The 22,968-nt window shown below is 42.1% G+C and overlaps 1 protein-coding gene across 2 annotated transcripts in view; it reads right to left on the reverse strand.

Moving 5' to 3' along the window:
• The window catches only part of MITD1 (microtubule interacting and trafficking domain containing 1), a 214,485-nt gene that overhangs the window by 148,404 nt on the left and 43,113 nt on the right, over positions 1 to 22,968 (reverse strand). For both annotated transcript variants that reach the window (XM_063458732.1, XM_063458740.1), the window contains exons 4-9: positions 18,635 to 18,782; positions 16,205 to 16,438; positions 15,538 to 15,711; positions 12,982 to 13,129; positions 6,190 to 6,338; positions 4,863 to 4,970 (exon numbers count right to left, since the gene is read on the reverse strand). In XM_063458732.1, the coding sequence (XP_063314802.1) occupies positions 4,863 to 4,970; positions 6,190 to 6,338; positions 12,982 to 13,129; positions 15,538 to 15,711; positions 16,205 to 16,438; positions 18,635 to 18,782 (961 nt within the window). The remainder of the gene's footprint in view (positions 1 to 4,862; positions 4,971 to 6,189; positions 6,339 to 12,981; positions 13,130 to 15,537; positions 15,712 to 16,204; positions 16,439 to 18,634; positions 18,783 to 22,968) is intronic.

Below are 22,968 nucleotides of genomic sequence, written 5' to 3' on the forward strand. Positions count from 1 at the left end.
TGATATTTACAAAAAGCATTATGTAGTGTGGACTTTTGCCAGTCATCATAGGCATTACTTTGAAGGGTCACAAGGTATGCGAACTTGGTCCAAAATTAAATATGAGATTAAGCTAGAAGTTGGACAGTACAAGACGGTTGCAGCAGCTAAAAAGGATGTGCATAATCCAAAATGTTGTTCTATTCTAATCAGAGTCCCAGATAATTTTTGACTGTTAAAATGTTATTGTTAAAGGGACACTATAGTCACCCAGACCACTTCAGCTCAATGAAGTGGTCTGGGTGCCATCCCTCAGGTTTTTTTTTTTTTTTTTTAATTCTTTATTTTTTTTGTGCAGATTATTACAAGTTATCAACAGACGTCACAACAGCGTGTTTCAGGAATTGCAAAAGTTAGACTGTGGCTGAGAGGTTCAAAAACTTTTTTTTTATATAAAGAGATAACAAGCTTAACTATACGTTTATATTGTCAGAGTAGCATTAAGTGAATAACGTTTAGTAATGCTAGTTTGGCTATGCTAGTGTAGTTATAATACAATACTATGGTATACTGTGGGACAATAACTGGCTTATGTGTAATATATGAGTCGTGCTCTACAGACATAGGCTATGAGGAGTTAGATAGCTGGAAATTACGCTAGGTCGTGCCTATGATGTCAGGAAATCTCGCTGAACTGTCTTAACAAAAGATAAAGTTGTTATGTCAGGAGTTAATTAAGCATTAAACAACTGGGAGTTGGCTTCAACATATTTTGCAGGTTCATAACCGATGAGGGCAAAAGTAAAAAAAAAAACGGAAACATAGTCTGCTTGGGTGATGCCTCAGGCCTCTGAGTTTGGGTACTTAGGTTTTGTGGAAGCTCGGAAAACAGTCCAGGCTAAGGATAAAAGTACCCTTGTGTGGCAGTGTGGTAGGCGCTTCAGCCTATACCCAGCGCAGGAATGTCCTGGAGTTTGGCGTTAGAAGCCCTCTTTTTTTTTTTTTTAATTCTTTATTTATAATTTTTGGTGCAAGATATTTTAGTTTCATAGACATGTGTGCACGTGAGTGCTCCAAAAAACAGTTTGATAGAATATCGTTTAAGGTTTGCACCAAATTTTGGGTCAAGCAATAACGTAGTCAGAAATAACATCAACATATGAAACTGTATATGAGGCGCTATCTAGATGTGTTCGTATGTTTTGTATACCCTCGTGAGTAGGGTGGAGCTGAGTGATTGGTGTCAGCACGTGCGGGTTATGGGTCTGCTGGTGTTGGCGCTCCGTGTGGGCGGTGGTGCGTTAGTGCGGTTATGGTGTGCCTGTGTTGCGCTTACACCGAGTTCGTAAGTCTAGCTCTTTATGTGGAGCTGAGTGAGGGAGTCTGTCGCAGGTGGTGCTTTAGCATTGATTGAGTACCCCTAACCAAGGGGGTAACGGGGGGGGGACCTGTAGTTGTGAAGCCTAAGTATACCTAAAGCGCTGGTAGTGAGTGTAAGTTAAAGAACCAGAACGAAAAAGCAAAAGACAATAAACAATATCAAACATTAATGTCCGAACAGGGAAGGTATGCCACTGTTGTGTTAGAGAGGCAGGTGGTGCCAATTCACACCGGTCATGGGACGGGGTGTTGTGATCCGCTGTGTCCCGGCTCAAACGGGTTGGTGTTCTCCGGGTCTTCGGACGTTATTTGAGGTCTGTGTCGTGTAGCGTTCATGGAGCTAGTCAGTCCCAGGGTGTCCAGGAGGGGTGTTGCTCCTTCAACTGAGGTCAGGACATGAGTGCATCCTTTATGTGTTATCTCCAAAGTTCCGTTAGCGCCCCATCTGTAGGCGATATTCGCTGAACGTAGTTGTGTGGTGAGTGGTCCATAGGATTTGCGCCACAAGAGAGTAGCTTTCGACAGGTCCTGGAAGAATGTCAATGATGAATTCTCGAATAGCAGTGGTGTCTTGCCTTTCAGCCCCGTCATTATGTGTAGTTTATCTTGTATAGAGACACATTTGAGGATAACATCTCTGGCTGGTGGAGATTTTATATGTGGGGCGCTGGGTAAGCGGTATACTCCATCGATTATGATTTTTTTTACGAGTGAGTGTGGTAACACAGTATTCAAGAGGCGCCTGACATAGTGCGGCAGCTCGTCGGCAGAGATCGCCATGGGTATGCCCCGGATTTTAATGTGGGAACGGCGTTGTCGGTCTTCCAAAGTCGACATTTTAATCGCCAGGTAGGTGTGTTGTTGCTGGAGTTGTCTGATGGTGTCTTCCATCTGGTTCATGTGAGTGTGAACCGACACCACTTCTTCCTCCGTGGCTCGCACCCTTTCTGCGACTGTGTGTAATTCAGTCTTGAGGATGGCTGAGTCGGCTGCCAGGAGTTTGTGGATCTCTGCTAGGAGAATTTTGAGGTCTCGTTTGGTGGTTGGAGCTGAGTCATCTGTGGACTCCAGTGGACGTGCCAGTGGCTCCTGTGAAGGCCCTGGGGAGTCAGGTCTGTGCAACATTGTGATGTGTGCACTTATCTGCTGTAGAGCCTGGGGGTGCTCCTGAGAGTCAGAGCCCAGGCTTTCACGGGTTTGCGGCCTTGCGGGTGTTGGTGCCTGGAGGGGCTCAGGGGAGGCAGGTTCAGGCTGTCTTATGCTGGGTGCCTTGTCCTGCTGTCTGTTCTGAGGGAGGCCAGTTGGATTGGGGCTCAGGTGGGCTGTGTTGGGTGCCCGGGCTAAGTCCGGCCTGTCTGGCATGGTAGCTGGCTTAGAGGTAGCAGGCCGTTGCAGCATGGCCCCTATATCCCTGTCCCCGGACGTACCTTGTGGCTTTTGGGACCGGCGCCCCATGGCTGGTGTGTGGGCAGGGATGGTGGGTATTTCCCACGGGTAGGTGGAATCCCCGAGTTCTGCCGGGTGTCCGCGTAGGATTTCCGCGAGGCCGGGGCTCGACGGCGTTTGGTAGGCCCCGTTTTTACGTCTCCTTTTCTGTAGTCGCTGCGGCTGGAAAAAAGGCATCGGGTGGTACCGTGAGTCGTGCTTGTGCCCGTGCGGTAGGTGGCAAGGCTGGATGGGCGCTGGAAATCGTGATATCGGTAGGATTAGGCTGAGATAGTTGGGAGCTAATTGAAATGGCGTCCGTTCGGGTCTGGTAGCAGGCTCCGCCCCCCTAGAAGCCCTCTTAATGGTGTCTCTGCAATGAGATTCAGCTTCTTCAGTAGGCTGTGGGGTGGACCCTTGTATTGCGACCCGGTTGGAGACTGTGGTCATAAGGGGCAGACGTGTGCCGCGCTGGTCCCTGGTGCTTGGATCCGGTGAGGTGCGTGGGGCTTGTTTGGGGCTCCAACGAGCGTAGGAGCGGGTGTTTATGCCCGAGGCTCTTGGCGCCTCTTCCCGCCTTGTCGGTCGCTTGCCTCTGTGTAGCCGCATAACTGCTCTGGGGGGCTGAGACCATGGATCATAGTGGTGGCGCCGGTTTGCAGGGTGGATCAACTTAGCCACTGATCTCACTGCTTTTTCTGTGAGTCATTCCTTGCTTGCACAGTGTCGTCCAGGAGCTTGTACACAGCCTGTCAAATGCCTCCAGTGCCTGCGTTGGCGGTCGGGTGCTTGTACTGTCGGAATTGGGCCTTTGCTGGGCCGCCATCTTGGCTGCGTCTCGTCAGAGTAATACCCCTGCAAGCTGCACGGTCAGTAACCCCGTCAGTGCACTCAGAGTGGCCAGTGGGGACCGGGATAACCCCCACCGGTCCAAAGGGGGGGGGGGGGTAGGGTGCTTGCTGCGTCGCTTAGGATCTCTGAGGTCGGGGAGAGCGGACGCTACTCCCAGGTTTCAGCTCAGGTAGGCCGCACTTGGTTTTCAGTGCCCCTGGTCCCGACGGGCGTCAGAGTGGTATTCCCCGCTTCTATGGTGCACCCCCAACGTGGGTAGTGCACCCTGGTGCTTCTTTGGGCCCAGAGGCCGGCGTTATTTAGCTTTTTCCTGCCCGCCGGACAGGAGCTCATGGAACCCACGTCCACTCCGTTTGGCGGTCAGGCTCCGTCCCCCCATCCCTCAGGTTTTAACCCTTCAGATGCAAACATAGAAGTTTCATAGAAACTGCTATGTTTACATTTGGGGTTAAGCCAGCCTCTAGTGGCTGTCTTCCGGACAGCCACTAGAGGCGCATGTGCAACGCTGGAGGCATATTATGCCTCCATCGCGCAGAGCGTCCATAGGAAAGCATTAAGAAATGCTTTCCTATGGACACTTTGAATAAGCGTGTGCGCGGCACTTGCCACGCATGCGCATTCGGCTCCGCTGACGTCAGATGGGGGAGCTGACGTCGGCAGGGGAGGAGAGGTCACCAGCGCCGAGAGAGCCCGGTGCTGGAATAAGGTAAGTGGCTGAAGGGTTTTAACCCCTTCAGCGCCACTGGAGGGGAACCCTGAGGGTGGGGGCACCCTCAGGGCACAATAGTGTCAGGAAAACCGCTTTATTACAGTGATCCTTTAATATTTTTTCCCCAGATTTATCCAACCAATACAGAAAAACTCAAACTCACTACTATTTATGTGAAAGTAGTGGAATGCGTCCAGCATATTAACATTTAGATCTAAGTAGTAATGTTGAAAAAAATCTTTAAAGCAGCTATACCTTTGCTATTTTGGCATACAGTATCATAAAGTATTAACTTATCACATTGTGCTGCTTAGTGAATAACCCCTTGATATATCTTTCACGCAGCCAGATCATGGAACTGACTGAAACAAGAACATTTCAAGATCTGTTTACTTAACACCAAGTTTGGTACAGCAAATGTAGTCACTTTGATTAATGTCAGTTCTCTTGATTTTTAATTCTGCAATATCTAGGCTTTTCATACACTGGATAACTAATTACATTAAGCAAATTTTACCTGGAATCTTGCTATAGAGACAGAGGCTTCAGAAGCTGCTTTTACCCCATGTGGTATCATTTTAATAGCTGATGTCATTGCATTGAAAATTGTGACAACTGTAAAAGCCTACAAAAAAGACAAAACAAAATTCCATGTGAGTACCATGAAAGCACAAAGAGGATGTGACTTTTATCTAATGTATTGTTAAAAGGCAAACAGAGCATTTTACATTGATTTGCCAATTTCTATTTAAATCAACATATCACACAGTGGAAGACCAAGTGACTGATGTTTTTCACAGTAGACTGACCATGCACAATTTATGAGATCCTTTTGTAAGAAATATGATTTAATCTATATATTGTGCTGGTAAAACGTAGCATTTAATACAGACCTATACAACATAAGGCCTGACAAAGGATTTCGTGAGATCCACACACTAAGGGAGCCCATCAGGTGGCCCATAAACTTAGGTCCATTCAGTGGGCATGTGTCAGCAGGGGTCGGTTGGATGTTGTGGCCCTTTACCTGCGTGACCAAGCCCCTTGCTTATCGACAGCATGGGAGGAGACAGCTGATCACTTTTTCCCAGAGATACTGGAGGCACGTTGGAGGGAGGACAAAGCAGTTAGGTTTGTGTGTATCTGTATTTTTGTCAGTGTGTGTATCATCTACATATTTAACCGTATTTATGTACTTGCACCAAAAGTTTCACTGTTCAATTTACTGCCATTTATGAGTTAAATCACTTTTGTTTCTGTTTATGCAGCCCTAGTCACGCCTTCCCTGGCTGTGACTGACACAGCCTGCATGAGAACAAAATGGTTTCATTTTTTTAAAAATTACATGTTAACCTACTTTAAACGTTTTTATCTCCTGCTCTTTATATTAAACTTTAATTATAAACAGGAGGCTCCTGTAGGGTCTAGCAAGCTATTAACAGAGCAGGAGATAAGAAATTCTAAATTAAACAGAAAGTGAAATACATGAAGTTTAAAAAGTAGACGCCTCTTTACAGGAAGTGTTTAGGAAGGCTATGTAAGTCACATACAGGGAGGAGTGTCTAGGGCTGCAAAAACAAAGTGATTTAACTCCTAAATAGCAGAGAATGGAGCATGGAGGTTGCAGGGGCATGGTCTATACACCAAACCTGCTTCACATGACTACATAAACACATTGCAATCTGTGAAAAAAATGAATACCAGAGAAGTAGAACACAAAAATGCATGCCTTTAAGAAGGATTTCCTCTTTAAAATTGGGAATCCTGAGAGGTATAAGAGTGTAAGAGTTTGAGGCTGTAAGGAATGTATCACATTATCTTTCTAGTTATAGAATGTCACATACCTCAGGTGCACTCAGATCATATCCAAGAGCCATGTGCACTGTGAACGTGCACACACTGGCAATCACTACTACAGCAGGAGCTATTCCAGTAGTAACACTCTGCACATACCCAGCTTTTTCCAAATATACCTTTTCTGCATTTCTGATAGCTAAAGGAGAAAGAAATAAAATATTTTAATTGCCTGTTATGCTTTAAAGGCGAAATGTCACTTCCCAGGATTTGTAATATTATGTGTACATATCCCTATACTAGCAAATATGTATTTATAACTAGTGGAAAAATACAATTAAATGCAAAAATCCACACATCTTTATTCTGTAAATGGGAGCCTCTACCTTAGCCACCTGTCAATCATTGTTACAAGCTAGGTCATTTGCACCTGGCAATCAGCAGAGAAAAATACAAAACTTACAGAGAAGTTTACAACTTCTGCTCATTTACAATGTTTGCCTGGTTTTGCTTTGTCTGAACTTGCTAAACCTTTAATATGAATGAAAAAAAGGTTAAATTGACACTATAGTCACCAAAACAACTTTAGCTTAATGAAGCAGTTGTGGTGTATAACTACATAATCCTAATTGTTGGGAATTCTCACTCTTTATCTCCTTACATCTTAGTATTTCATCCCATTTGCCATATTATTCACCTTCTTTATTTAATAATTTGTATAATCTCCAGACATTCATTGAAATGAGGTACATAGAGTAGACTCTCCACTTTGATTCTTCTCTTACAGTATCCACACAATTTTGTATGTTCTCGGCCACCTTCCTCTCTCACAAGTTGGTCTATGACGTCATAATTTCATTCGCCTATCATGGCTTAGAGCGCGATATTTAAACCTGAGTTAATAGAGATTTCATTCCCCCTTGAAGAGCCGCTTACCAGTGAAAAGCGTGTCGCGGCTCATTCTGTCTGATACCTCCAGCTTCCTACATTGATATACTACCTTTACTCTAGATGCTGATATTATCCAGACTATTTGATTTCGCTGATGTTAGGCTGCTGGGGGTTTTCGGCACATTAGTCTCCTGCAAAGCTACACCAGACTGAGACTGATTTCAGCACACTATAGTGCTCATTTTTATTGCGGGAGACAGTACCACTCATTAGGCAGTTAGACTAGTCATTTAACTTGATAGGTGCCCTTGAAGGCACAGATTTACCCTTTGGACTTTAGACCAGTCTATTTCTGCTCTTTTGTTTTTTGCTAACTATTTAGCTAAGTTATCCCTCTTTAGACCCCCTATTTAGGTAGCAATACTAGATTTAACTCTTTATAATTAAGGATTGTGTATATATGACTGCAGCAGTGAACAGTATTTTCTCCAGACACTCCAAATAATTGTTTAAAGGACCACTATAGGCACCCAGATCACTTCAGCTTAATGAAGTGGTCTGGGTGCCAGGTCCCTCTAGGAGGAACCCTTTCTGCTGTAAACATAGCAGTTTCAGAGAAACTGCTATGTTTACTTTAGGGTTAATCCAGCCTCTAGCGGCTGTCTCATTGATTTTCACAGTGAGAAGACGCCAGCATTGAGAATGCTTTCCTATGGACTGGCTGAATGTGCGCACGGCTCTTGCCGCGCATCCGCATTCAGCCGATGACAGGAAAGGAGGCGGACAGTCCCCACCGCCGAGGGAACCCGGCGGTGGAGAAAAGGTGAGTGTTTAACCCCTTCCTCACCCTAGAGCCCGGCGGGAGTGGGACCCTAAGGGTGGGGGGACCTAGAGACCTTATAGTGCCAGGAAAACGAGTATGTTTTCCTGGCACTATAGTGGTCGTTTAAGCGATATTTACCTAATTGTTGCTAATTCATCTCTGTTTAGGATAGGAACCAGATTTTGCTCTTCATTTAATACAATAACCTAGATACTATATTGCAACAGTGTCCTATCTACATAGTTAACCTACCCTGGGATCCTTTAAGAGTCTATAAGCTTATACCCAGCGTATGTACATCCTAAATATTTAGGTCTCTACATTTTATTATTTACTTGTTTACTTCACTCACGTTCCCTCACATATATTTTTTCACATATTTAGTTTTTTTTGTTATGTGTGTGTGTGCTTTTTAACTATTAAGTACTATTAAACGTTACGTTTTATGATCCAATTTCAGTTTAGGACAGTGCTTCTCTAAATCAGGGTTAACCCCTTCACTGCCCTACGATTTTCTTTTGTTACATATTAGCTTCCAACTGCTTTAATAACTACTAGTTGTGGAGTATAGATCATGTCCCTGCAGGCTCCTTACTCAGTTCTCTGCCATTTAGGAGTTAAATCACTTTGATTATGCAGCCCTAGTCACACCTCCCTGCATGTGACTTACACTGCCTGTCTAAACACTTCCTGTAAAGAGTCATCTAATGTTTACACTTCCTTTATTGCACATTCATTTAATTTTGTATCCCCTGCCTTGGTGATGGCTTGCTAGACCCCACAGAAGCCTCCTGTGTGTAACTGAAGTTCAATTTGCAGAGCAGGAGATAAAAACTTTTTTTCTAATTGAAAATTAAAATAATAATATTTTTTTCTTGCAGGCTGTGTCAGCCACAGTCAGTGGAGTTGTGGCTATTGATGCATAAACAGAAACAAAAGTGATTTAGCTCCTAAGTGGCCAGTGAATTGAGTAATACAGCTTCAGATGCACAATCTATACACAAAAACTGCTCTATTAAGGTAAAGTTGTTTTGGTGATTAAAGTATCCCTTTAAGACAAGTTATAAGTGATTTTCAACATTTTGTTCAATTGCATAAATTCCAGAAAAGTAACAGCTTCTCTATAAACTAAATTGTTACATGCCATTATTACATTGTAACAAATTGCAAGTTTGACCCTTGATAATTTCACCATGCAACTCCATGTACAAGGGGAACTATGCCATGACAAGTACAGTTAAAGAATCACGGGGGCGGGGCCTGACCGCCATGGAGAACAGACGTGCCTTGGAAGAGCTCCTCCATGACTCTGTGAATAAACGCATGATTATGCCTGTTACTGCTCAAAATGGGGGAACCCAAGCGAAGCCCTTTATACCCAACAGGTCAACCAAGCTGAGAATCGCTCGAGGAGATGCAGCCTGGTGAAGTCCAGACGGGGGACGCGGCCGAACCCCAGGACCGGAGAAGCCAGAAAGCGGCCAAGTACATACCAGGGCCCCGTTACTCCCCCCGTATGGACCGGGGGGGTGATCCCGGTCCCCACCAGGAGGAATACCCAGCTCCAACAGGGGCGCCCCGGGCGACAGGAGAAAGCGGCACTGTACCCAATATGGCGGACACCGCGTGGTCGCCACAAACCAGCACTGACCGAGAAGACATCCTCTCCAGGCTGGACCGGCACTTCTCCAACTTCTGGAAGCGACTAGAGCGGCTGATGAGCCGCCCTGCTCCTCCACCAACGAACACCTACTGCTTGCCGCGGAGTCCACCTCCTAAGCTCTCAGCTCCATCAGCGGGGAAAGTCCCAATATGGCGACGGACCAAACAGCACACCTCACTCAAAGCGAGAACACGGAAACCACCAAGAGGTATCCACACAAGGCCACAACCGCAGCCAAAGCCCTGGTCCTCAAGAAGAACCAGCACGCACCAGCAAGCACTGACTACACTGCACCTGTCGCCGGATGGGCCGCTGGCTTCACCTGGAAGCTTACAGCCCAGCCGGGGTATAGGTTAACTGACTGCTGGTCTGTGCTGGCATGCCAGGCTTGCTGCTGTAAAAGATCACTCCTCCATTGCTAGTGATGCATGGCAGTGTTACCCATGTCTATTAGCCACCAATTGATGATTAAATGTTTTGGCTAGCTTATGCTTTGTCTCTCCTCTCACCACTTACTCTCACATTTCTCTTGCACTAACTTAGCTGTGCTTTGGGTCTCCCATGCCGTGCATCGCTATAACTTATAAATGCAAACCCAGCACCAAGACTAGGCGCGCATGTGATGAGCCTCAAGGCTATACCTAAACTGTGCTTTTTCAAATCAGACCTGTTGTTTATACAATGCAGACCTCTCACCCATGCACAATTAGGACTAACAACGCTGTTGCGGTTAGCGCAGTTTAACATGTTTAAGTCCTCTCACCTTAAAGACCCATAGCGATATTAATAGAAGTTGATGCAAATGATTATAATAGTTTTAAAAAATCTCATGTTTTGACACTTCTCCAGCTTTAGCCTGATATTATTATAAAATGTGCCGTCAAGCCGCAATGCCATGTCAAACCCATTGTTGCTAATTATCTTGTCAATGCTGTTGTGGCATTGCTAGAAAAATGTTCCTTGTTTTTACATGCACAAGAAAAATAAAGAATTAAAAAAAAAAAAAAAAAAGATTCACTATAGGGTCAGGAACACAAACATGTATTCCTGACCCTATAGTGTTAAAACCACTATCTAGCCCCCCTGAGCCCCTCATGCCTCCATAAATATAGCAAAATCCTACTGTATTCAAGCCTGAAGCTGTAACTCTGCATGCTGTTTGTCTCAGAAAAACATCATCAGAAGTGGTAGCCTGATCCAATCACAGTGCTTCCCCATAGGATTGGCTGAGACTGACAAGGCGGCAGATCAGGGGCAGAGCCAGCATGATTCAAACACAGCCCTGGCCAATCAGCATCTCCTCATAGAGATGAATTGAATCAATGAATCTCTATGAGGAAAGTTCAGTGTCTGCATGCAGAGGGAGGAGATACTGAATGTTTGGATGCATTTTAGGCAGCCATGACCCAGGAAGGATCTCTAACAGCCATCTGAGGAGTGGCCAGTGAACTTATCACTAGGCTGTAATGTTAACAGTGCATTTTCTCTGAAAAGACAGTGTTTACAGCAAAAAGCCTGAATGTGAATGCACTACTTAATGGAAAGAAAATTTCTACTCACCAGAACAAATTCAATAAGCTGTAGTTGTTCTGGTGACTATAGTGTCCCTTAAAAAAAAAAAAACTGTCATATTTGTATTGGTGAAACTACTATTTAAGCCAGAGCTGTATTAAAATTGCCCAAGGGCCCCAAGGAGGATGCTGCATTGTGGCATTTTCTGAGAGCCCTGGACCCTGTTCTTTAAATGGGGGAGGAGTGTTGTGCGTGTCTGTGGTGCCTGGAATTGTGTATGTGTTTGTTGAGAAGGTTGAGTGTGTGTTGTGGGGGAGACAATGATGTGTGCTCCTTGTATGTGTTAAGTTGCCCCCTTTCATGCTTACATTTTGGCAGGGTGTGGGGTACAATCCCTTGGGGTGTGGTGGGGGAGCTCTATGGTCTTCACCTCTATCCGGTGCAGATCACTTTGAGAGCTCGGTTAGTGGAGTTCAGTCAATAACTTTGGAGTCTGGCTTTGGTCTTTTAATGACTAAAAAGCCATTACTTGTGTTGTTTGGTAATGCAGGGTGAGTAGGTATACCTTTTGATCTACCTGCTGGCTCAATGAGGGCATCCTCACAGACAGAGCTGGTGCTCCAGACCCAAGCAACGACCTATGTAGCCCTGACTGAACATTTATTTGTGTGAGGAGTGCCAAGCTGGTAAACAAAACCCATCTACTCACTCAGCACTTTTGGGCAGTAGGGCCAACATCTTCCCAATATGTCCAGAGCTCACATATACACATTAAGAAATTTTCTTTCCATTAAGTAGTGCATTCACACATGCGGGTGATCTTTCAAAGATGCCATGTCACACATGAACTTTCATGCCATGTTTTCGCATCATCACAAGATACCAGGAGATCTACAGTGAATGTCAGGTTCTGCCTTGACAGCCTTATAGATGACAAAAGTGATAATAAAAAAATATACAGTTCACAGCTATTATGTAGAGAATTATTGGATTGTGCAACCCTTTTCAAATTATTTTTTTGCATTCAGTTCAGTAATAATGTAGAGATTATTTTCAGATTATCAGATAATGTTAGAGATCATTATCAATGTATGCAATCACAGTAGAATCACTATTTTATTATAGACAAAGTCAAAGTAAAAACAAATTCAAGAAAAATACTAAATTAGGTGCCCACTATTTATTTTAAAAAGGGCTGCAGTAAATCTTACAAGGATTCCCCAACCTTGTGAAAATACAAGGATAAAAATTTAAAAAGTAGATAAACCGTGCCTAGGACCAGATAACCTCAAAATGCAATCTTACAATAACAAACCTATACATACAAATGCTGTAGATATGCTGTACAGATATATATATATTGTTGATTTGTAAGTTGTAATAAAGTTAGTCCTTTTTAGATTTAATTTATTATGAATTTATTTGGATTTTACTTTGCTATTTACCTGGTTTCCTGGTTCCACATATCCCTGGTGGGGATTATACCACCACCACCACCTTATAACACTAGAGCAGGTCCTTGCTCTAGATCATGTAAGTAGGATACCTACTTTTTACTACTTCAGATTATTGGCTTTGATACTGTGCCATTGGATATCTCACCTTTTGTTTCAACATATTGCACTTCTTGGAAAACACCATAATCACTGTGGACTGTATATCCTGAGACGGAGCTAGTACAGTCCACGCTGAAAACAGCAGAGCTCCTAGTAGCTCAATAAAGTGTGAGTGTGCCTTAGCTGATTTTAGTAGTTTGTATATATTTAAATACCTATTACACTATATTTGTGTTTTATTCTTTTCTCCCTTTTCTTGAGAAATCTGATTACATACAGATACATCATATTTATGTATGTATATGTTTTTTATTGTAATATTGCACTTTAAGGTTATCTGGTTCTAGGCACAGTTCATTTACTTTAAAAAATGTTATCCTCATAAAACAAAATTCACCTTGAATGTTCCGTATGAAAGTATTTTCCCATGCATACATTTTAATAAATCGAATGCAATTAAGAATTTCATTCATTATCCGCACTCTTCTGTCTGTCACCGTTATACATTTTCTTCTAAAATACGCAGTCATCCTGGAAGCCAACATCTGAAGGCAAGTAAAATGGGAAAAAAATTGTATTATTTGCAGGTTGCATTACATTAATATATGGCATTAAAATAAAACAAACATATTTAATCCTCTGATACACATTATAAAACTAAGTGGTGATTTTCATATAAAGAAGATTGTATAAATGAGAGATAGTAAGAAATGTGACGTGAGAAATAAGAAAGAAAAAAAAAGTGGATGGTTTATTTAAGGAGACCATAAGCTACAAAACGAGTTTCCAGGAGTCAACTAGAATTTTCTAGATCATTTGTTAAAGGGATATTTTAAGCACCAGAACAATGTAAGTTTAAAGGGACACTGTATGCACCCAAACCACTTCAGCCCATTGGAGTGGTCTGGATGCCAACTCCCATCACTCTTAACCCTGCAAGTGTGATTATTGCAGTTTTTATAAACTGCAATAATTACCTTGCAGGGTTAAGTCCTCTTCTAGTGGCTGTCCACCAGACAGCCACTAGAGGGACTTCCGGGTTCTTAGATGACTTTTGTCTAAACGACGCTGGACGTCCTCGCACGCTGCATGAGGACCTCCAGCGTCGCCGGAATCCCAATAGGAAATCATTGAATAATGCTTTCCTATGGGGAGGTCTAATGCGTGCATTAGGTCTCCCCCGCATAAAACACTATTTAATATAGTATACCTCGTAACAATTGTCCCTTGGCTTATGGTGGTGATGGATGATTACAGAGATTTATATAATAATATAATAATGTGTTATCAAAATGTGTTACAAAATGTATGATAATAACTCTTTAAGAGATGCACTAGTCCTCTGTAATGCCTATACATTACAATTTGTTTCTACTTAGAGAACTCTAACCAATCTACGGGTATTGGGGAGGAGTGCTGACCGCTCGACACACCCACATGGATTCTTGTGTGGATGTGTGTGTAACTTTTGGGTGTGTGATAGAATGAGAAATCAGATTAGCCTACCGGCAATTGGGGAGATAGGTGAATATAGTCACACCTCCCGTTCAGTATAATTAGGCGTATGATTTTGCATCCAATAGGAATAGGAGGGAGGAATGTTGCATAGATTTTGATCGATACACAATGAACTTGGTACCGCCCTTCAGTGGGCAAATCCCAATGAGGATTAAGGTGGGTGTATACATCACACACCCTGAGCATTTTGATTGACACACAAGGAACTTGGTACCGCCCCTCAGCAGGCGAAGCCCAATGGTTGTCTAAATGACGCTGGACGTCCTTACGCTCTGCATGAGGACCTACAGCGTTGCTGGAATCCCAATAGGAAAGCATTAGGTCTCCCCAGCCGGCAGACATCAGCGATTGAGGAGTGTGTGCGGAGCCTGACCCAGAGCCGAGGGACATTCAGCACTGGATTCAGGTAAGTGTCTGAAGGGGTTTTAACCCCTTCAGCGACATGGGAGGGAGGGAGGCACTCCAGAATTCTACAGTGCCAGAAAAACGGGTTTGTTTTCATGGCACTGGAGAATACCTTTAAGGGACCAGTTTTAGCGTAGAGATCATGCCGCTGCAATATCACTGCTCAATTCTCTGCAGTTTGGCAGTTAAATGTCTTTTGTTTCTGGTTAAGCTCTAGCCAACCCTCCCTTCGCTGTGTCTTACACAGTCTACATGAAAAAAGGTTTCATTTTCAATCAATATGACAGCACAGTGTGTTTACATTAAAAGTTTTTATCTCCTCCTCTGATAATTTAATTTTAATTACATGGTGTATATTCTACATTAAACAGACTGTGTAAAAAGTGATCACTCTTTATAGGAAATGTGTAGGAAGGCTGTGTAGGTCACATACAGAGGAGGTGTGAATAAGGCTGTATAAACAAAGTGAATTAAGGCCTAAATGGCAGAGAATTGAACAGTTAGACTTCAGGGATATAATCTATGCAAAAGAACACTCCATTAAGATGTTTTGCTGCTTATAGTGTTCCTTTAAATGACACTTTCTAGCAAAAGTATAATTAAATGGTTTTATGCATCACATGTTTGTAAAACAAAATGTCACAATGCCACTATCTGGTGTATATTTTCTCGCAAAGTGCTTTGTAATGAGGGAGTTAAGGAATGGAGTGATTGATAGAGATGGGAGTAAAGGATTTGAGTGATTGGTAGTGAGGAAGTTAGGGAAAGGAATGATTGGTTGTGAAGGGAGTTAAGGAATCGAGTGATTGGAAGCGAGCGAGTTGGGAAAAGGAGTGATTGGTTGTGATGGGAGTTAAGGAATTGAGTGATTGGAAGTGATGGATTTAAGGAATGGACTGATTGAAAGCGAGGGAGTTAAAGAAAGGAGTGATTGGCAGTGATGTGAGTTAAGGAATGGAGTGATTGGTACTAAGGAAGTTAAGGAACAGAGTTACTGATAGTGAGTGGGGTTAGGAATGAAGACACTTACCATGAACGGATAGAAGAATATAAATACGGCTGAACCTATCAGAGCAGTGGGACCTAGGAACACAGCCGTATATACCAGACCCAAGACTGCAATTACAGGACCGGCAGCCAAAATGCAGCCTATGGCAGCCACTTCAAAGAGCCGGTGACCATCATTGGAGCACATATTAATGAGCTGGAAAACAAACATTACTAAACTCTATTAACTTTGTAGGTTATTTAGGACCTCTAGCACTTTATAAGGATATTGGAGAACACTATTACCAAAGAAAAATTTATATTTACATTAAAAATCAAAAAAACAATAACACATATCCACACACATAGTATATAAGTCAATTTTCTTTCATTTACATTTTTTTTATTTAACTCTGTTTCCCAGTAGTTGGGCATGCTGGTGGGTGTTTCTTGCCATTCTAACTGCTGTGGAATACAACACACAGACACGCATATGAAACACATTTACACATAGACAAATGCACACTCCCTAGTAATTGCATTCTCTTCCTTCATACAAATCCTGGGCTACCTGGAATTGATAAAAGTCACACTCCAGTTGCAACAGGTTTTTGTTATTTCTGTCTCCATCCTCTGGTTTGTGGCTTCCTTACGGGCATGTAAACCCCGTCAATCTCAAGATTAATATTTCAATAGCCTCAGATATTTACCTCTCCAGCAGTCACTTCTTTTGATTCTTTTAGTTTTAGGATCTTCTTGAAAGCCATAGAGAGCACAGCTCCCTTTAGCCGAATTCCTGTTCTGTAATTCATAGCCCAATTTAGGGCAAAGGACCAAGAGCGAATAAACTCCGCTCCAAAAATGCCAAATGCAAGAAGAAGGCCATGAAGGAGATCTGAATCTGTGGATTGTGAATAATCCAATAATGCGCGAATAAAAATAGCCTACAAAAAAAAACAGACAAAAAAAGCAGAAAAACTATTAAAATGTATATGTTCATCTTGCTGTATACATATTTGTCCTATTTATTATAACTACTAAGACTGTAGCAGCATTAAAGGGACACTATAGGCACCAAATTAACTATAGTTTAACAAAGCAGTTTTGGTGTATAGATCATGCCCCTGCAGTCTCACTGCTCAATTCTCTGCCATTTAGGAGTTAGATCACTTTAGTTTCTGTCCATGCAGCCCTAGCCACACCTCCCCTGGCTGTGATATACACAACCTGAATTAATTTTCAATCAAATCAATAATTTTCAATCAAATGTAGCTTACTTTTAAGGGTCTAATCTCCTGCTCTGTAAATTTAACACTACTCACACACTAGGACCCTGCGGGGTCTAGAAGTCTATTAACAGAAGAGGAGAAAAGCTATTCTAAATTAAACAGAATTTGCACTAATATATAAATAGTTCATGTGAAATGAAAGCCCTGTGTAAAAGTGATGGTGCACTTAATATGAAAGAGGTAAATTATGGTTGAACAAACATACAGCGAAAATTCCAGGTTTAGTTTTAATTAGAACTTTTATAATTGCCTCCATCCTTAAGGGCTTAACAGAGCACGGCATACATTCTAAATCAGAAGAATTTGCAAGAAAGCAACTTTAAACATAAGATCTATCTTTACAGGAAGCGTTTGGAAAGACCGTATAGGTCACATGCGGGGAGGTGTGATTAGGGATGTGTAAATAAAGTGATTGAAATGATGATTGAGCAGTAATACTGCAGGGGCATTATCTGTACAAAAAAACTGCTTCATTAAGCTAAAGGTTTTTTTTATGCCAATAATGTCCCTTTGAGCACTAAAATTAATTGAAGGGCACCATTCTCTCATCTTTTCTCAAACAGTTTGATAAAAATCTGAGCTTTCTCAGGCACCCAGAGATCATTACTACTTTAGCTGATCTGATCATTTGTAAATTATATTAATACGTTACCAATTCTTTCTAACTCAGCAGAGACTGGGAAAGCGTAGTGATTTTAGGCTGGACAGATTTAATTTTGATAATGCAGAAGTGTAAAGTCTTCGGCACTATCAGGCACACTGAAGAAGGGCATTCTAGCTGAATAGCAAATATCTGTTGAGGAGATAAATTAAATCTCATTGCTTCCACTATGGTGAGATTACCTGCCAATACAGTTCCCTGAATACAAAGTTCTCACAAAAAAAGAAACCCAAAAACTTTTGTCCCTTCATTCCTGCTGCTTCATCCAGATCTATTTCCTATTCCTAAATTAAAAAAAAAAACCTGGTAACTGGCTCCTCAACAATTTCAAACCGTTAAACCCTACATGGTGGAAGAAACCAGACTGGTTCCAAGCAGGTAAACACAAAAGATTGAGCAACCAATCTCTCACTCTACCCAATTTCAGATATCATACCTTGCCACTGGCATCCAACAGCTGAAGTTCACTGAATCACTTTGAATCGATAGTAATAACAGGTGGGAAGTTGAAGGTGATGCACTAGTGTCTTTTTCCAATCCATATTACTGCGTAACTATGTTACTAAGTAACTAGGATGTTAGACAGTGCGCTGACACCAGTTAATACTACTTCGATTAATTCCTGTGTAACTGATCTCATCAACACTTAACACAATAACCTCCAGCCTCTTCCTTTCTATATCTCATCCAACTCTTTATCTCGTTTAACTATCTCTTTAAAACAATATCTGAAATATTTACTTTAAAAAAAATATTTTTAAAACCTGTTTTCTATGTTACAAAGATTATTTCAAACTCTCCTGGTTGTTTCTTACAGGAACACCCCAAGCACCACAACCACTACAGTATGCTGTAGTGATTATGATGCTTGGAGTGCCCTGGCACAGCCAAATGGTAAGGAGCCAAACCAGTGACTTCAAACCTGAGGCCACACCGCACGTACCCTACTAATTCCGGAATTCTGGGATTTTCGTGAGCTCTCCTGAGCCTTGTTGATTTAAGCACTTTGTAAATATTGAAGGTAGAAAGCAGTGCTATGTGAACAACAGATAAGAAGTCGAACTGTTCAAAAATAGTTTGACTCCTTATAAAGGAGGGAAACCATGGCACTCCTGCAAACATAGCCACTACAGCTGTATGTATTTGTTTCACAAGTTTTCTGTTCAGATATATAAAAAAGCAGGACTCACCGGGCCAATGAAATTTGCTACCATAGTAATAATCAGAGAAAACAATGCCAGCAAGGATCTGGTTTGACAAAACCTCCACATCACCAGGCTCAGAGATGCTTTTTTCTTACCCCGTTTTCTTACTTCATCTTCCCAAAGGCTTTGTAATCTGAATTCAATAACAATTGCAAATACTGTTATTAAGAAAGTGTATATCACAAAGCAATGTTACTATCAGATCATATATCCTAAGCAACCTTATACAGATGGCAGCCATTTTAACAACGTTATTTCCCTTAAATAAGGGTGCAGTTGCCCAAAACAGAAACATTTTTAGGAAGAAATAATTTAACAAATAAAAGAATGTATAAATAGAACAATAAAAATCTTAATTGTCTGGGACCCTGTGTATAAACGTTTCATTTGCATATAGAGTTGTACTCCAAAATTTAGAAAACATGAGTGAGCAAGCAAAACACATTTTCTTTTGTCTTATAGGATTAATATGCAACTGTAGGCTATAACAGAATAGCACAATCATAAAACAAAACATAGCAACAAAGAAAAAAAATGAAATGACCACTGTTCAAAATTCATCATACCCTTAGTTCTTAATACTGTTTATTGCCCCTTTTAGCATCAATGACAGCATGCAGTCTTTTAAAATAGTTGTCTATGAGGTCCCTAATTCTTGCAGGTGGTATAGCTGCCTATTCGTCTCAGCAAAATGCCTTCCGGTCATGCAAAGTCTTTGGTCCTCTTGCATGAACCGCACGTTTGAGATCTCCCCAGAGTGGCTCGATGATAGTAAGGTCAGGAGACTGTGATGGCCACTACAGAACTTTCACCTTTTTCTGTTGTAACCACTGGAGGGTCAACTTGACCTTGTACTTAGGGTCATTGTCATGCAGGAAAGTCCAAGAGCGTCCCATGAGCAGCCTTCATGCAGAAGAATGCAAATTGTCTGCCAGTATTTTCTGATAAGATGCTGCATTCATCTTGCCATCAATTTTCACAAGATTCCCCGTGCCTTTAAAGCTCACACACACCCAAAACATCAGTGAGCCACCACCATGCTGCACAGTGAGGATGGTATTCTTTTCACTATAGGCCTTGTTGTACCCTCTCCAAACATAGAGCTTATGGTTGTGACCATAAAGCTCTATTTTGGTCTTGTCACTCCAACTTACAGTGTGCCAGAAGCTATGAAGCATGTCAAGGTGTTGTCAAGCATATTGTAACTAGGTTTTTTATGGCATTGGTGCAGTAAAGTCTTCTTTCTGGCAACTCGACCATGCAGCTTATTTTTGTTCAAGTATCGTAATATTGTGCTCCTTGAGACAACCGTACTGTCTTTTTCCACAGCAGCCTGTATTTCTCCTGAGGTTACCTGTGGGTTTTTCTTTCTATCCTGAACAATTATTCTGGCAGTTGTGGTTGAAACCTTTCTTGGTCTATCTGACCGTGGCTTGATATTAAGAGATCCCCAAATGTTCCACTTCTTCATAAGTGATTGAACAGTACTGACTGGCATTCTCAAGGCTTTGGATATCTTTTTATATCCTTTTCCATCTTTATAAAGTCCCATTACCTTGTTACACAAGTCTTTTGATTGTTCTTTTCTGCTCCCCATGGCTCAGTATCTAGCCTGCTCAGTTCATCCACGTGGAGCTAACAAACGTATTGACTATTTTTACACAAACATTAATTGCAATTTAAAAAGCCACAGTTGTGGAACATTAGCCTTTAATTGACATTTTAACGTGTGTGTGTCACCTTGTGTGTAACAAGGACAGACATTCAAGAGTATGTAGGCTTTTGATCAGTGCCATTTGGGTGATTTCTGAATTAAAAAGGAGTAAAACAGTTATGTGATAATAAATAGCTTCCTATGATCACCATCCTTCAATGAATCATATTTTCAAAATCAATTCCAAAATTTCTCAATTTCTGCCAGCGTATGCAAACTGTAAGCACAACTGTATTTGCATTATTGGGGAACTTAGGTAAAACAAGAGTAACTGATGCTTCTCTAACATCAAATTTAATGAAATGAAAAAACGCTTGCTTTTTGTTCAAGTTTCTTAAGATAGAGTCCAAATTAATGAGATGTTACATTTTATGTCTATTTTCTGCATAATTCTATTCTTAAATCAAATGCAGGGTACTTAAATGTCTCCTTAGTAAAACAAGGTAGTGTTGCCTCAAATGTTATTCTATCATTACTTCATTAGTTTATTACCAATGAGATCTGGTAATTGGAGATCAGAAGACCAGAGTACCAGATTCTGTACAACCGCATGTAGGTACAAATGAATATGATGTTATTTCTAAACTATTTGACGGTACTTTTAAGGTACTCTCCAAATAAGTTTTGGCAGAAAAGTAAAACAAACCTCTTTCACAATTTCCAGTAAAATAAAAATCTTCACTTAAAATTGATGATTATGTTAGCTTTAGTGTACTAATAATCTTAATTTTAATAACGACAGGAGGCAAGTATTTTGCATAATCTTTCTTTGCTAACTCCATAGCAGCAAAGAAAAATAATGAGAAAACTGAGAAACAATCACAAGCAAGCATAAGTTACAAGAGGCATGTCTCACTGCAGCGATTCCTTCTTAAAAACTGCGACATCACAAGTCCATTAAACAACGAAACAGTAGAAGAACACGATGTTGTAAGCTTTAATTAAACACGAACAGGATGAAGAAGGTCCCAACAAAGAGACGTCTTGGATTCAACTGTATGTTCCGATTAAAATGACGAGGAAGATCCCATCGAAGGAACACTTTGGGTTCAACTGTGGGTTTCAATTAAACTGAAAAGAGAATATAAAGAGTTTTAGTCTCCAGAAAAGGTTGTATATAAAAGTATACCCTGACTGTTTATACTACGTATAATTGATATAGTACAATCCCGTCCTCCCCCAGCTAGTGTAACTAACTAAAACAAACAACTCCCGTACAAAGCGACAACGTCCCACAGAGAAAAAACTACGTTAGTGTAGGCAATACAAAGTATGGACATAACAACAAGGAAAACCATAAGCAAGGTAACCAGAAACAAAGGGAGGGAAATAGTCAGAGAAAGGACAGGGGGGGAAAATACTTGCCTCCTGTCATTATTAAAATTAAGATTATTAGTACACTAAAGCCAACCTAATCTTAAATTTTACCACATGACAGGAGGCTTCATATTTTGCAGTTTCAACGCTGAGATAAAAGAGCAGACGCTGGATTTGACAGAAGTCGGAAATAGAATGTCCGAAGAGTAGATTCTCTCGTCCAATCCGCAGCCCGTAGAATGTCTGGAAGTGAGGCCCCTGCCGAGAAGGCGGATGAGGCTGCGGAGAAGAAGTCTGCAAATGAGGGGGCCTTGCCCAACTGGGATCTCTTGGAGTGGAATGTGAGCCGCTGAAATGGCCAACATTAATGGACCGATACGATTTCCCAGCTGCAATCAGAGAGGTGAGAACATTTAGGATACAGGGAACAGGTGCAGTAAAGGGATCGAGGTCCCCTACCAAACACCAGTTGGCCCAAGATTTCCATGCAGATAGTTCCCGGAGCCCAGGAGTCCCATAGGAGGTCCTTAGCATCCTGCGATAAGTCTCCGACTCGCCAGGAACCCTGGAAAGTGTCCAGGCCAACAGGAGAAGGTGACCGTTAGCGCCACTCTCAATCGGATCTGGTGAAGGATTCTCGCTATCATTGTGAAGGGCAGGAAGGCATAGGCTTCTCGCTGTGGCCACAGTTGCAGAAATGCTTTCCACTGCTGGGCTCTCTGGGTCTTGTAGCGAACTGTAGAAGTCATTTGTCTGTCGGTTGTTGAGTGAGGCGAACAGGTTGAGGGAGAAAGGACCTCTTCGTTCGTTCAGCGAAGCAAAAATGTGAGGGTCCAGCTGCCAGTCGCTGCTGTCTCGCCAGTGGCGTGAATACCAATCTGCTGTGAGGTTGGATTTTTCCGGCAGATGCTCTGCTAGTAGCGTAATGTTGCAGGGTAGGCAGTAGTCGAAAATCTCTTTCGTGAGTTCTACCAGTGCATGAGAGCGTGTGCCTCCAAGGTGGTTGATCTAATGCACTGCTGAGATATTGTCCATTTGAAACAGGATGCAACAATTGGATTTCCCTTTCGCCAGACTGCGGAGGGCGAATGACACTGCTAGGAGCTCCAAGCAGTTTATGTGCATCAATAGTTCTTCGGAGGTCCATACTCCTCCCGTGGACGTGTCACCGCCCGTTGCTCCCCAACCTGATCGGCTGGCATCTGATTCCAGCACGGAGTTTGGTCGGCTTCCGAATATGGCTTGGCCATTCCAGGCCTGCATGAAGTTCAGCCACCAGTATAGTTCT

Source organism: Pelobates fuscus, chromosome 1 (genome assembly GCF_036172605.1).
Source record: "Pelobates fuscus isolate aPelFus1 chromosome 1, aPelFus1.pri, whole genome shotgun sequence".
NCBI classification, from domain to species: Eukaryota; Metazoa; Chordata; class Amphibia; order Anura; family Pelobatidae; genus Pelobates; species Pelobates fuscus.